We start from the raw sequence: 15,775 nt of genomic DNA, 5'->3' as shown, positions 1-15,775 counted from the left end.
GAATGGTCCATTATCTGAAGATACAGACCTGAAATCTGAAGCTCTCCCCATAGCACTGGGAGCTTTAAACCAGACTACCAAGTTTAACTTTTCTGTCTTCCCTGATCACTTTATACATTCACCTACAACATATTATTTTCAAGATGACACAGATAAAATGTTGAATTTCTTCCTAAACAGGAGTTTTTGTTTCAGGCCTATTGACTCAAGTAGTGCAACCAATTTCCAGGCAAAACAATCTGCATGCCCAAAACTCATTGTTTACTTTAACTGTATTAGCTCATGTCATAAGATATATACTCCCCTACTACAATGCTTTCCAGAAATTACTAAAGAATAACATGCAAAACCAGCCTACCCATAGAATTACAGAATGGCTCATTTGAGACTTCTGTAGATCATCTAGTTCAAAAATCCTACCCAAAAAGGGTCAGTTGCCCATAACTGTGACCAGCTGGATTTTGAGTATCTTCAAGGACTGAGATGCCATGACCTCTCTCAGCAACCTGTTCCAGTGTTATTCTCACAGTAAGAAAGCTTTTCCTTGTGTTCAACTGGAATTTTGTATGTTTCACAACTGTGGCCTCATGTCCTTTAATTTAATACCACTAAGAACAATCTGGTTCCATATTCTTTATTCCCACACTTTCAGTATTTGTACACAGCACTAATATCTGAGACTTCTTATGACTAAACATATCCAGCTCTATCTCTCCTCATGAAAAGGATGCTCCAATTCCTTAATGGTCTTCATGGTTCTTTGCTGGACTCAGTCCAGTATGTACACGTTCTCCTTGCACACACGGAGCCCAGAGCTGGACACAGTGCTCAAGGGGTGGCCTCATCTCACCTTTTCTGCAAAGCTATTTTCCAGCTAGCTGGCCACCTGTGTATATTCGTACAGTGTGATGTAATTGTCTTTTTTGATATTGCCATTTCATGTCCAATTCAGTGTATCCACACTTTAAATGGACCTCTAAAGTTTTAGCCAGCCCATTTCAAGATGACATGCGAGAAAATTTCAAAGTAGGATTTTGTGATAAGTAGTTTCATCATCCAAACAAAAGGACCTACTAAAGAATAGATTTCGCATATGGAAAACAAATACATTTTAAGTTTTCACTTTCTTCTTCTCCCTTACAGTGACCAATGTTTTATAGCAATTCCCTGGTTATCTGCAGCTTAATGATGCATTGTAACATGTAGAACACCCAGCCGTTGTTATGATGGCAAAAAACCAAAACTACATTAAAGAGTAATTACAGCAACTGATGGGAAAAAATCCATTAACAGCTATTAAATAGAATACATTTGTCCCTTCTACGTGAACAGGGACTGAAATGAGAAAGATGCATCAGTGTGAACAATTATTATATATTGCTTTGCTGCTTTTATTTTTCTTCTTTGTCTTTTATAATAATTTCCTGGGTCTCAATAATTCTTCACTACTGACAAAATATCCTGGATGAGCAACACATCTGTAGTGGCCAAAAACTATCACTCTTCAAACCCCTGTTCTACTCTGAGAGCAGAAATATCTTTCAATTTTAAGCTTTCAAAATCAGACACTTGCTCCATCCATGAACTTGTAGTGCAAAAGCCAGTTTCCATTCTAATACTGCACATGTACAACTCAAAACTTACCTATGAGATTTTTCTTGAGAGCACAAAAAATGACCCAACTCCAGAACTTAATCCCAAGTAACAATATCTGTTATTTTGTTATACCTTATTATAAGGCAAGTGTAGAAATGGTGTCCCATGCAGATTACTCTACTGCTTTACAGTAAAGCAATTTTTAGCCCAGTATACCTAAGACTCCCCATTCCAATACATATATACTATACAAAGAGATTTCACAATCACACTTGACCCACAGCCTGACAGAATGAAACATAGACAAAAAGAAATTTGACTGCATCAGCTTTACTGAAGCTATGTCTCTGCTCTCTGTACCATGTCCCAAGCCATTTCACCTCCAACAAGGGCAGTGGACCCATTCTCATACCGCCAAAAATTGAACTCATGTAACTTCTCCATCATGCTAGACAGACCAGACTGCCAAGAACAGGGGATGCTATTAAGGACAATGGCTCTAGATAATCTTCATCTGAATTAACATCAGGATGCTGCAAAATTAGAGAATGATACTTTCTTCTTAACCCAAAATACAGAAGTCCAGGATTTCCCTTGAAAGAAATCCAACAACTATGAACAATGAAATTAGTCAGCTCATCAATTGACCTCAACGTGACATTGATTACCGGATAAGGTGTACTGGACTACAGTAAAATTAAGCAACATGATGAAAAAACTGAAAGTCATTGATTGGTCTCAGCAACAGTGTTATTTCTAGACACATATCGTGACAAAATTAAGTAAGAGTTCTTCTATTGTTAAGTATCCGAAATACAGGACAAATAATTAAATGCAAGGCTGAAATATCGATCTTGTAAGGTTTCCTCCCCACTCCTCTGCAACCATAACCAAAAAAACTAAAGTTAATCTGAACCTGCATCATACAAGTAAGCACGACAAAACAAAGGAAAAACTGTTTTCTTGCATGTTGCACCCAGTCCCGTGTCCCTAAGACGCTCTCCTTCCGTGAGCCCCTGCCTAGATTCCTCAGAACAGGTTGCACCTGCTCTAACCAGTAATCTCCTGCATGTCCAAGACTTCTACTCACAGATCCCTCTGAGACCCCTCAAAAAGACGCGGCTTTACAGCAGCTCGTGGGCCTGAGCCGTTGTCATTGTCACTGCTCTATGCGGGTAGCCTGAAACCTGGGTTTCAAAGATATGGGTGGGCAGCGAGCAGACAGGTTTTCCAGTAACCAAGCTCTTATTTATGTATTTTCTCTGGCGTTACCAAAGACGTTACATTCGTTTGTCCCGTACTAGGAGCACGCACGTTCCTCCTCGGGCAAAGTTTTTCCTACCGGGCCCTGCGGCACAGGCAAGTCCGGCCATTTTGGGCGCGACAAGCACCGCTAAGTCGTGCCGGGCAGGGGCGGACCAGCCGCAACAGGTGGTGCCGCAGCCCGCACCCTTCGACAAACCAGCGTTCGATGGCGACGGCTTCGGCGCGACTTTCTACCCGCTAGTATCGCTGGGGAGTGATGACTGTTTCTCCCCTTCACTGCGCCCACCCAATCCTGCAGTCCCTCTCCTCAGTCCCCCTGCCTCAGAGCGGCAGCTACGCTCACCTGAACCGGGCCGCGCCTCCGCCATGCCAGCACCAGCCTCACTCCGCAGTCCGGCGTTCCAGCTGCCGCGCACGCGCACAGCTTGCGCATGCGCCACCGATTGAGCCTTATCTCCGCACGCAGCCTGCACCGCAGTGGTGAGAGAGAGAGAGAGAGAGCAGAACGAAGCACGAGGTGGGAGGGGCGGAGCCGGGGGCGGGCTGAGCCGCGCGCAAGGGGGGTGTTGGGTTACGTGGTGTTGCGTGTGCTGTAGCGCTGCTTTTCCCGTACCCGGAAAGGGCTAGGAATCCGAAACCTTGTTTGATACTGCAAAGGAGGAGAAAAGGAAGACAAATAGCGAGAAAGAAACACTAACTCTGGCAATTAATGGACCTTTTGGTGGGCAATCGGCTTGTCTCCAACATTTCAGAGCCCGGCTGAGCGGCCAGGAGCAGGAGGGTGGGTACAGGACGGCTCGGCCCTCTGTCTCCATGTGTAAAGGAGGTGCTTTCTCTAGGCACAGGATAGAAAGCAGGGATCTGTTATCAGGCTATCTTAAAGGAGGTAGCAGAGACATAAAAAAAGTTCACACAAGGATTCCCATACTACAGCTGATGCTGCAGACAAATCTTAGGTTTCAGCTACAAACACTCCGTGGAACTGCATGATTCGTCATACTGCAGGTTTCAGCACCAGTGTTTAACCGTTTTATGATTCACACCTTACTGAAAGGTTTGCAGTGCCATGGTAACAGTACATTCTGAACAGCTCAGAGGCCTTACAGAGCTGCTGATTTTTACAGAGACTGCACAGAAAGCTCATAGTTCTGTAACATCAGCAACTCCAAAGAATGACACCTCAGCACGACTGCTTCACACAGCCTGCTGGCATTTTAACCTCCACACCCCACCCTCCTAGTGAAATTCTCCGTTTAAAAGTTCCACTAGCTGCATAGTGCTACTGTTCATTGTGGGCAAAGTTAATGGCTTCAAAGACCTTAAAGAACTTGTGGGTTATTGCAGAAACACTAGCCACTGAAATGCCCCCCAGATTCATGCCATTGCTGCAAAGGAAGCTTGCAAACCAGTATGGCAACGGCCTTATGCCACGATTCCCCTGTATTTTGAATGTATATTAAGTGCTTTGCTGTATGTAAACATGGTGATCATCTAAGGCTGCAAAGAAAGGTATGTATCGGGAACATCCTTTCCGAGATGGTGTGTGGTTTTCCTGCTGCTGTCAAGAAGCTTGCATTAGTCCTCTAGTTCCTATAGACTTATCTGTCACTACTTTAAAGATGTGACCATAATATTCACATAGAACTACTACTTTATTTCCACACTGCTTTTCATTAATACCACGACACTTCAGTATGTACATTCTTTTTTGTTGTTGTTGTCACCAAGAAACCAGTCACTGCCTGGAAAGCACTAATGAAATTTTCCTGTATGTTCTGCTGCACAATTGCTAATGGTTAGGTCTGTACAGGTTTTCCTTTGTTCCCCATTTTCCCTTTTTATCTAAACAGTTCTGCTTTTTTTTCCCCTTTCCTGTCTTAAATTTGCATTCAGTCAATTACAGCCATTCCTGATAGTCTAACTTAACTGTCCAGCATTTCTCTACAGGCATCTGCTTTTATTTTCTTCTTTAGTTTAGCCAAAATGGCCTTTTTATCTTTTTCTCATAATTTCTTCTTTTCACTTCAGGGATAGTGGAAAGGCTCTCCCCACTGTATCATACATCCTCTCTTAAAACATGTATTTTGTTTCTACTTTGTCATGCTTGAATATTTATCTTCCGATCCTTTTGCCATTTTTTCACTCATTTCTTTGCTCAGTGGCTGCTTCTTTTCATCTGAACAGTATGACCGTCAGGATGTAGCAGGGACAGATTGCTCCATGTAGAAGATAGAGCTGGGAGCTGAGTCAGCAAATTCAATACCTGAGCAAGAAGAGCAAGGTAGGTTCACCAGGCAACAGGCCAGGTTGCCATGCAAGCCTGTAGTGACAGGGCAGCTTAAGATAGACAGTGGGTAAAAGTCAGTGAGGTTAGGTACAAGCATACCTGCAACATAGTTTAGGCAGAAATAGAGCAGGTGTTTTAAAGTATTGAGGGAAAGAACAAAGGGTAGGCATTCTGAAGTTGGTGTGAGCTCATCCAGACAAACATCCAGGATGTTGGGAGTAGGGACATGGTAGAGATGTACTCGGGGCTCTTACAGTCATCTCTCCTATATGCAACAGGGGCGACAGTAAACAAACTTGCCTTTCAAGGGAGAGAGGGAGATGAGACAAGGAAGCAGAAGGAAGAGAAGCCCTAGCCTAGGTCTGTGTCAGCATGTCAAGGAGGACAAATCTCAACACATTCGCTTTTGAACAGTCATCATGGTATAGTCATTTCTAAAAACCTATTTTCATTTAGTCATCAACCTATAGTCATTTCTAAAAACCAGCCCATGGTGGGGTCAATGACTGCTCAGGACATGCCTTGACATGAGGACAGCAAGGTTGTCATTATGTGGAGATTCTGGTGAGGAAGATGAAATGGACTACAGCCAATAAACTACAAGTCTAGATGTTCAGCATGTGTCTCCTGCATACACATTGTACCCTTTTGTGTGAAGTATTTCCTGGAGTTCCTGATTTTTAAAGAACTGTTGTTAAACTGATTTTAAAGAACTGCTGTTCCTAGGTATTTCAAATGCCATTGGGGTTACAATCCCTGCAAGCAGGAGCAGTAGTTTAATACAGTTCTGTGTACACCTCCAGAAGGCTAGGGAGGAGTTATAAGGTGCTTCAGACACCATCAATTGCAGCACACTGTGATGCCCTCTCTCTTTGGGTTCCTTCCTTTCTTTCCTTCCTTACATAAAGCCCTTACAGACAAGCAAAAAAAAAAAAAAAATCATCCACCAATATGTGCTTTCATTTTTAAAAATGCTTGTTGCTAGGGACAGTTTTTAGAAACATCCTTCCAAAAGCTAGATTTGGGCATGAAATTGAAAATAGAATCCAAACTTGTGACAGATAAAAAGTAAACGATACCATGAGACAGTCTAAAAGAATTTGAGGAATAGCTTGCATAAGGAATAAAATCTAATAATAAATCCCCTTTCAAACACACACTTCAGGCCCTGGCTATAGGCCTGACAGACTCCAGTACCAGGAAAATTGAAAGAAATGTAAAAACATATACAAAGTAAATAACAGAAAATCTAAAATAATTTGTTACATCTGTGTTCACTATGGTAGAGATGGATGAGATTCCCAAGCCAGCACTTCTTTTTTATGAGGGGACTCAGTGGGAGTTGTGTCTTGAAAGATTCCATATGTAACATATAGGTTATGGAACATATAGTCAAAATTAATAATAATAAATCACAAGGACCAGACAGTATATAACAATTCTAAAAGAATTCAAGACAGCAATTCTAAAAGAATTCAAGAGTAAACTACAAACTGTCCTCTAGTACAAAACTGGTTTGGTAGCAGAAGGCAGGGTTTTATCTGCTACAGCTGACTCTTGAAAGCTGATTTTAAAAGAATGCCATAAGACAACTAGAAAAGTACAGTCCTAATATCCATAGCAGGCTATTTAGTGGAAACTGTAAAATAGATTAGAATTGGCTAACATATGCATAAAGATGATGTAATAGGGATGAGTCATAAGGGCTTTTGTAAAGGGAAGAGCTGCCTCACGAACTCACAGTCCTACTGAAATACTTAGTAGCCCATCATGGCTAAGGGAGATAGGTCCTATAATACTGACCATGGATTTCTAGAGGCAATTTGAAAGGTCAGCCATCAAAAGCTCTTAAAAGCTACACTGCCAAGAAATAAATAATTGCAAGTGTAAATAACTGAATGAAAGATAGCAAATAAGACAGTCAATAGTCCTTTTTCACAGGAAAAGGAAGATACCAATTGAATCCCATGAGGAAGTGTTTTGGAACCTGATCGGTGCAACATATTTCTCAAGGTTCTCGAAATGGCACTGTCAGAGTCTGCTCACTCTGTGTTATTTAGGGAAATGTAGGCAATGGCAGGCTGAGAAGAACTGCAAGCAGAAGAATCTTTGAGTAGTGGGTATATGGGCAAAAAGATAGAATTTGGGGGAGCTCATTGTAAAGCATAGCATGTGGGAAAAAGACATCTCACCTTCACGTTTAAAAGGAAGAGCCCTGAGCTGTTACAAGACAGGTAGTTGTCTGAAAATGTCTTATCTATGCTCAGTAGTGTGGGAAAAAAAAGCAAATCAAATTATTAAACTTTTCTAAGAAATGAGTAAAGAATCAGTAGAGATAACACCAAGATAGTGTATAAAATGATAAATATTATACACAAACCTGGGTCCTCCTTCTCAGAGGACAAAGGAATGGGGAAACTACTTTGAGAGGTGACATAGAATTAAAGATCATTTAGAGTCCTGTCCAGGAAGCAGTGACAGAGCGCTTAAACTACCAAAAAAGTTTGAAGCTGAAAACCGTAATGGTAGTACCATGTTACTAATAACATGATACTAGTAAGTAACACAATGACCAGTTTGGTTTGAGAAATCTGAGTGTCAGTAAAAAGACAGTGGCCCAGATGAGAGTCTCAGACATGAATTTTCAGATGTTGAAATTCTGTACCCACTTCTGATTTCTGAGGTGCATAGCACAAGCTGATCCTGCCTTTGCTTCTGGTGTCCTAGGTGCTAACTGTGTTTTTCATGCTTATGGAAGACAAGTTCTGAAGTCCTCACATAGCCCTGTTACCCAGACAAAAATAGGTGGCCTGCAGCAACTGTTCCCTTCTGCACACTGCTGAGAAACCAGACCAGTCCCACATGGCTCCAAATAGCTCGCACCTTGGTTTGAAGACTTCAGCAAGCAGCAGTTCTGCTGTCCAAGGAGGAAGAAATAAGCAGGGGACCTGAATAGGTGATGAAAGCTGTCTGGTTTGTGTTAAGAAACTTTTATGAAACTCTCTGGTAGTCACACTCCCAATGGCAGAGATCTTAACTCCTAGGACTGAAGCTGCTTTACAGTAAGTGGCTCCAATGAGCTGCAGGTGGCCCCACTTGACAGACCCCATGACATGCAGTCAGACCTGGTTTCCTTCCCAGTTTGACCCTAGATTTTCCATAATGGAGTCTCAGATGTTGAGTTCCAAAAAGCAATTTATTCACAGAACAGTAACACAGAAGTGTGTTATCCAAAAGGTCAGCATTTCACAGCCTCTTGTCTCAGGCTCGTACCCAGAGCTCAATCTGCATCTCAATTTGCTGTTAGGTCATGTGGAGGGGGGGGGGGGGGCAGCAGGCAGCAGACAGAGACCACTTACCCCCAAGTTCATGAGGCAACAGAGAGATTTTACTTCCCAAGCACTCCCTTATACAGGCCATTTGAAAGACCTGGTCTGGATGGTATCATTGGTTTGAACTCTGTGCCCCTTGAGGTTCTGGCCAGTGAGATGCCTGCGGCCTTTGGAGATATATGATTGGGCAAGACCCCTGTCAATCACGGTAGCAGCTAGCAAACTGGTCTACATGGACCAGATGTATTCCTCAACAGTTTGGATAGCAGCAAATGAGGCAGAAACATGCACCCCCAGAGACAGCACATTGTGTTACCAGGAACTAAGCATACATCACTGTTACAGTACAAGCTGGCTTGTACTGGGCAATTAATTTGGCTATAAATAAGAAACCCAGCTTGGTTCCATAAACAGGTCCCTGGCTGAGCGATGATAGGATAGATTTGAATACACACAGGGACTTCACCCAATCACGTTCCACCCTAAGCTGCAGGGTGCCCACCCTCTTACTAGTCGGGGAGCTAGGTGGTGTTAAAGTCAGACCAATGAGCTGTCTAGACCAAGAGATTCAAAACCTGCTATTTAAGGAGAGTGCAGACAATAAAACATGCTGTTGTCGCATGAGGACCTAGGGTATATGTTGTCTGTGTCTCCGACCACCAACTCCATGTAACAGATCTCCAGTCTGGAGGTATAAAGTATCATTTTAGTGTGGCATCCATAGGGAGATAAGGAACAGGAGATGTGCATGGCATATTAGGAAGTTATGGTGGCACATAGGACCAAAGGCCTTCATGCAAAAGGACTCCTGGCAGTTGACTTCTGTTATGATCCACTTATTAAAATTATTAGAGACATGCCTCTGCTTGAATTAAGGTGCAAATGAGACCATACGCTGAAGTCAGTAGTATCAATTTTATTTAACAGTGAATATGAGGGGGAGAGGGGAGAGTGTGAGAGACAGAAATAAGAGAATAGTGGGGGACAGAAAGAGAGTGACAGAGATGACAGATTGAGTAGAAAATATCACCACCCCCTGGATCCCAATGGTGTCCCCATTGGTCCTCTTCTGGTCTTCTTGGTAGTGAGAGTCCTGCAAAACAGAGTTTAGTGGATTAATATACCTTTGGGCCAGATGGATATGCCCAGCTACCTCCCCTGGGAGCAGGGGGCAAGTTTGACATTGTCTCTTGCAACAGACTCTGCATCTGTTGCATCAGTTTGCATAGTGGGCAGTCCTCTGGTGCAAAGCCTCAGGAATGAGTCTGAGGGACTCTTTCAGGGTTTAATGGTTTATGAAACCTCCTCAGCTACCTCTCATATGAATGTCCTGTGTGGATGGGGCCTTCCCAGGGTGTGGGGGAGTTTACAACTGAGTCAGTGTAAGGATGGGTGTTAACTTTCTCTGACTACAGACTACACCACACACACAAAACTCTCCTCCTTTCCCCCTTGGTTGGGGTAGAGTGTATGCAAACCTAGACTCGGGAAATGAGTTTGTGGGCTATGGACTCCCCACCCCAAACCCAGCCAGAGCTGATTTTCAGGAGAGCTGCTGGGTTTGGCCTTCTTTGTAGATACATTCTTCTCCCTAAGCCTTGTTACTTCCTCCTAGACCTGAGATTATTGGATATTAGTGTCACCTTTATGTTATCTCAAGTTCCCTTTAGGTGGTTTAACTCACAGTCCAAACCTTCAGTCAAGAAGAATATTCAGGGAGGGGTGGACTTAGATGGTGGTAACTCCTTTAGTTAGTTTTGCCATAATGGGCAAAAAATCTTTCATAACAATGTTTAAGCCATTAACAGTAACATTTCAGTCTGTCACAACTTCTGATTTTCTTGTAGCAGGCAACCTATTTTTGGTGAAGAATTTAGCTGTAAACTATATCTTGCCTCAAAGTTTCTGAACATCCATAGTTCTGCCTGGAAAATCTGGATGAGTGGTCATATGTGCCGCTAAGATCCCCAGTATGAATAAAAAGCATTTCAAATGTCCATGTGAAATCCAACATATTGCGCTTACCATGTATGGCAGCAGCTCTCTGGCTACAGAGAGCAGGCACAGACTTTCCCAGGCATTTTCTTGGGGAAGGCTGTGAGAAGGTCAGAGAAAAGAATGAGAAATAATTCTTATCTCCACTTGCTGCACCTGTTGTTGTGCACATGTGGAATGTGTTACAGAGATTTGTTTACCAAAGGGTGATTTCTTGATTGGACAGTGGATGTTATTTGGATTGATTGACCAGTTAGGTCCAAGCTGTATCAGATTGTTTGTAAGGGTTATGAGCTTCTTAATAAATATAGTATAATACAGAATAGAATAAAGGAATTGATCAGCCTTCTGCAATCATGAAGTCAATACTAATTATTACCTGGCTGAGTGCCTGTGGTGACAATCATGTATCTATTTTTCAGAACTATACTTCTAACCAGCACACAAGGCACTTGTTCCATTGCATCTGTAACATATACAGCTGACATATGGTGGATCTACCAAAGAGTAGTGACATTCCTGTGATTTCTAGTCAACTCTTCCTACTTTCTGTAATTTCAAGGAAAAGAATAAAAGCAGATTCTACCAAAGTTTTGTCACAGAATTTACTGCAATAAAAGTGAACTTTTTTCCAATAAAGATCTTAAAGTTTAATCATGAGGGATTTTAAATAGATCATTGTAACCAGTACTCTCTCCTTCCCTTATCATGTAAAGCACATAAAATAATTCACTGCACACAATAAAACTGTACAGGAGGATCATGCCAGATAATTTACCACTTGGATGTCCTCCCACTACTGAGAAGAGGTACTAAGAATGATACTTCAGGAATTACACATAAAAAATCTTTGATGTCATGGTAACAGAATGAAGAACCAAAGCCCCTCTCAGAGTTATTTTCATAATCAAAAGAAAGTGTACCTCTAAATTAGCAATTATGAGTGGCAACAAGCTGCTTTCCAATATCTGACAAATCAGAGAAAAAGAAGGTAAGATCTAAAAAAAAAGATATTGCAGTACTGAAGAAATATGCACAGAACACTCATAAAATACGGTAAAGAAGGAGAAAATTTGAGAAGGGAGATAAAAATATATCCTTGGTACTCTGAACTAGATGTTGACTCACCCACTCCTACACAATGTCCATGAGACTATAGGAAACAGAAGCTTTTCGTGTCCTGTAGTACACTCACCTGAAACAACTATACATTTATTTTCAGCCCTCTGAATACTATGCAGTGATAACCCAGTAGATGAGTTCAACTGGTGTGTCTGGATTTCTCTTATACTAGAGCAAAAGTCAAAAAAAGCAGATGAAAATTGAATAGAAAAGCAAAAATTAGAATATTCTTTGTCAAATTCCTTTACTGTCAATTTATGTAACAGAAACTCATAATTCTACAGAATGGGTGTGTGTGTGTAAATATCTGTATAAAGAGGGGGGGAGAGAGAGAAGTAAAATAAGAGAATGTTTGGTTATACCAGATAGCCAAAGGTAAATGACACCACTATGACTAAGTGCAAGTGATCATAGGGGCAGCCCAGTTAACAGGGTTTCTTAAGGGTCAACACTGAGATTGACACTGTTTCACATCAGCACCAATGGTCTGGAAAAGGGGACAGAAGGGCCCTAGGACCTTGAGCAAGTTGGCATATGACACAAAACTGCACGGAGCACATGACATTCAAAGGCAGTCCTGTGATTCACGTTGACTTTGACTAGCAGGAGGAATAGTCCACTAGGGGGCTTATATACAGGGAGAGGCTGATCTAACTGGGTTTATCCAACCAAGTGAACACAAAATCTGATTGCTGTCTTCAATTATCTACATTGTTTTATAGAGAAGAATGAGCCAAGCAATTCTCTGAGATGCTCAACAAGAAGCAAGAGACTGAAACAGAAACAACAGGAATTCTGACTGGAGAGGATAAAATATTCTTCAATCTTAGAACAGTTAAGCAGATTGGCCAGTGTCCTGCATAACCCAGAATGTTATTGTTTTCTATCTCTAGATAGAAAACTATCTAGCTGTGCTATGTCATCTGCCTAAAATTTTTACTGTCTCTTGAAGAGATGATGTCCAGAAATGGGACTGCAGAGGTGTCTCAGTTTAGAGACAAATTTAGGAGAAAACACTCTTGTCTCAGTTTGGAAAGACAGGAGTTTGCTAAGGCAGGAGCCTCTCTTGACATGGAGAATGTAAACCCACCCCACCCCTCTGAATTGCTATAAATTTTAAATTAAGGGGCTCTCAGGCAAAAATATGGGAGCGGGAAATAACAGTTCTTTAATCAGGAAGGAAAAAAATAAAAGGTCAAAATAAACAATGCAGTACACTAGAACAACACTGACAGAGTCAGAACCCAACCTGACACCCTGTGGGTCAGGTGTTGGCAGCAGTCCAATTGGAAATGTGGCTGCAGTCCTCCTGAAGTGTCAGGTGTGGTTCTGTTGGAGCAAGGGGATCCTGTAGAGAAGGATGTATTCTTCCTCTGAAGATCTAGCGGAAGAAGAGACAGCTGCTGTTCCTCTGGGGAATCCCCTGAAGAAAGCCATGCTGGTGTCTCAAAAACCTCTAGATTATATCTGGGTAGCAATGCTTGGCTCCTCCCTCTGGGCTCACATCTCACAATGGGATGCTGTAGTTCTTATCAGTCATGCAGTGACATTCAATAGTCTGTTATCAGCAGATGTCCCCTCCCGAGGGAGGTGTGACTGTGGTCATTCAAAGAGAGAGATAAGACAAACTGCCTACTTGACAAAAGATAATCAGCCTTACAGATGGTAATTGAAAACATCTTGCAATCTGGAACAACTCTGGAATGAATTGTCTCCTCTAAAAGGGTTCCAAGAATCCCTTTCCACCAAGATGAAAGGAATGAGAGGGAGGTGTCTTTACAAACAAACTGTAGGCCTGCTGGTAGATTAAGTCAGATACTGATAGGTGAAAGAAGCAATGGTAGGAACTATACCTTCCATAGGAATTCCACTAATTTACATAGACCTTTGCTCACCCAGAGCTGTGTTAAATTCCTGAACTTATAGAAAAAGAACAGAGACACAAAGAAAAGGAAGGAGGGGGTATGGGGGAATGCACATTAGAAGGGGGTCTCTGTTATGTGATTCAGGAAGTCTGTACTTCTCATGTACTTCAGCTAATTAAGAAAGAGAGAGGGAAATGCAGCCTGGATATTAGGATAAAAAGGAGGCTCTAACAATTTGAGAGACCCCATAGGATATGCCCCATGGCCTCTCCCTTTATTCAAATAAAGTTACAGGATTCCTCTGTCTCCTTTTTGGACATAAATTGCTGACATTGTGGATTAATTTTCTTGACAAATAGGAAATGAATACTAGTGGATGAAAGTGGAAAAAAAAAAAAAAACAAAACTGAACAGTTTATTAAGAAACAGAATGCCCACAAGGCACAATAAAAATATTAAATTAAATGCTAGACATTAAACTCTCAGACCTTGCCCTCCCCATCCACCCAAACTGTGAGAAACAAAGCCCACTCCTCACTCAAAATGTAAAGGAAATTTAATAAGAGACAATAGGGGATGAAAAAGGAACGTGCTGGGTGCTTAGCCACAGCCAGAGGCACACCAGTCAACACAGCAACACCCCTTACATACCATGGGTATTGCATCAGCCAAATACATAATCATAAATTATCATACATATCCAATCATTTTAACATAGTTCCTCCTCTGTCCCTACCCTTCAGAGCATGTGCAGTCATCTTTCGTGTGATCATCTGCTACTTTTCGATACATTCACCAAGCCTGGACTTTTCATTGGTTAAATGTTAACATTACAACAACTCCCAACCAATATTAGCATCACAACACAACATTCAGATTGGAAGATCTCTAAGCTTTTTTACAAAGGTCAACATTATGAAACACATAGTATTCACTCTAACAATTGTGAAAGCCAACACTGTAATATATTTATCACATGAACAAAAACCCAAAATGCCAAGTAAACAGTATTGGCTCATGCCACATGGTAGAAGATGGTGCCAGCTTTTCTCTCAGGAAAAGAAATCAAACAGGAGCTTCATGCTGTATGTAGTTCAGGAAAACAGATGAAAATTTAGTGACTCTCTGGCATTAATCTCATCTCCAAAGCAGATGAAGCAGGTGGGCTAGAGCCTCTTAGTGTGTGTTTTCTCCTTGACTTGGCTTTCCCAAGGTCTAGGGCCAAAAACAGAGCAGGCCCCTCTCTCTCACTGATCCTGACCAACCCCTCTCTTACAGGTCCCATTTTCTCTGGTCTCAGACTAAACAAACTATCCAGTTTACCTCTGGGATAGATGAGTAATGTGATGATTGACTCTCACAATTAACTGACAAATATCATGTAAGTGGAAAACACCAATCGCTTGCTTTAAAATTTTAAAAGTTTAATAGTAATAAAATAGTTATAAAAATAGTAATAAAAAGTAGAGCAATAAGAATTTGGACAATCAGAGTTAGGACAACACAGGACCATAAAAGCAAAGAAATACAGATGTCTGGATGCTTCCAGGGCATTAAGCCCCCAAAAAGTATAGCTTGCTAAAAAAGGATTAACCCTTAAAAGCAATAGCCTGTTGCATATTCATATATCTCATACATGATTATATCTCATACATATATCTCAAACATTCCTTTCAAACTAGGGATTTTTCTGTTTATTGTCAACTTCCCCCCTTAATTTTGTAAATCAGTCACCTTGGTTCCTCGGAGTCTGAGCCTTCCTGATAAGGAGGCAATAATTCTTTTCTTGGAATCCTGTTATATCTCCATCCAGAGAGGATTATGAGAAGAATGTCTTGGTTATCTTTTCCATTTCTTGGGTCAGTGACAAAAAAGTATCACATAGTTTCTATTTCAATATTATGATATAGACTAAAAACTATATTTACCACACTACTTAAAAGAGATTATTATAACATAACTTTCCAACATAAAACATATAGTATTCATTTGAATATTTGCAAAGAGCCAATCATATAATATGCATTTTTTACAATGTATCTAGATTAAGAAAAATTTTTTAGATTTATAGTTATGTTACTCCTTTGCATTGTTATCAAGGGACAGTTGGGGTTGGGACATTTGGGAGAGTTGGCTTGTCACTATGGTGACACCTGACCTCCAATCAGGATTCGAGGAAGTAAACTCTATCACTGGACAGTGAAGAAGGAGTCAACGGACAGAACTTTGGGAGGGGCAAAGGAGTTAAAAGGTGAAACCTCCATTGTGTGGGCGAACACATGGTGGGAAAAATCCTTTCGCTCCTGGTGCCA

General features: G+C 41.4%; 1 protein-coding gene and 1 long non-coding RNA gene across 4 annotated transcripts in view; one reads left to right on the top strand and one right to left on the bottom strand.

The window, feature by feature from the left end:
• The window catches only part of NFX1 (nuclear transcription factor, X-box binding 1), a 75,681-nt gene extending 72,374 nt beyond the window's left edge, over positions 1 to 3,307 (bottom strand). For all 3 annotated transcript variants that reach the window (XR_009418694.1, XM_059475131.1, XM_059475138.1), the window contains exon 1: positions 3,206 to 3,307. Coding sequence is in view for 2 of the 3 variants with exons in the window: in XM_059475131.1 (XP_059331114.1) it covers positions 3,206 to 3,230 (25 nt within the window). In the remaining variant the exon portion in view is untranslated. The remainder of the gene's footprint in view (positions 1 to 3,205) is intronic.
• A 1,734-nt stretch (positions 3,308 to 5,041) lies between these two features.
• On the top strand, positions 5,042 to 11,062 carry LOC132069616 (uncharacterized). The gene is made up of 3 exons (XR_009417808.1): positions 5,042 to 5,143; positions 7,877 to 8,105; positions 10,899 to 11,062. It is a non-coding gene; the product is annotated as an uncharacterized LOC132069616 (long non-coding RNA).
• Positions 11,063 to 15,775: the final 4,713 nt, after the last annotated feature.

This window comes from Ammospiza nelsoni, chromosome 1 (genome assembly GCF_027579445.1).
Source record: "Ammospiza nelsoni isolate bAmmNel1 chromosome 1, bAmmNel1.pri, whole genome shotgun sequence".
Lineage (NCBI taxonomy): Eukaryota > Metazoa > Chordata > Aves > Passeriformes > Passerellidae > Ammospiza > Ammospiza nelsoni.
Note: the sequence above shows the minus strand (reverse complement) of the source record. Positions and strands in the feature narration are given on the sequence as shown.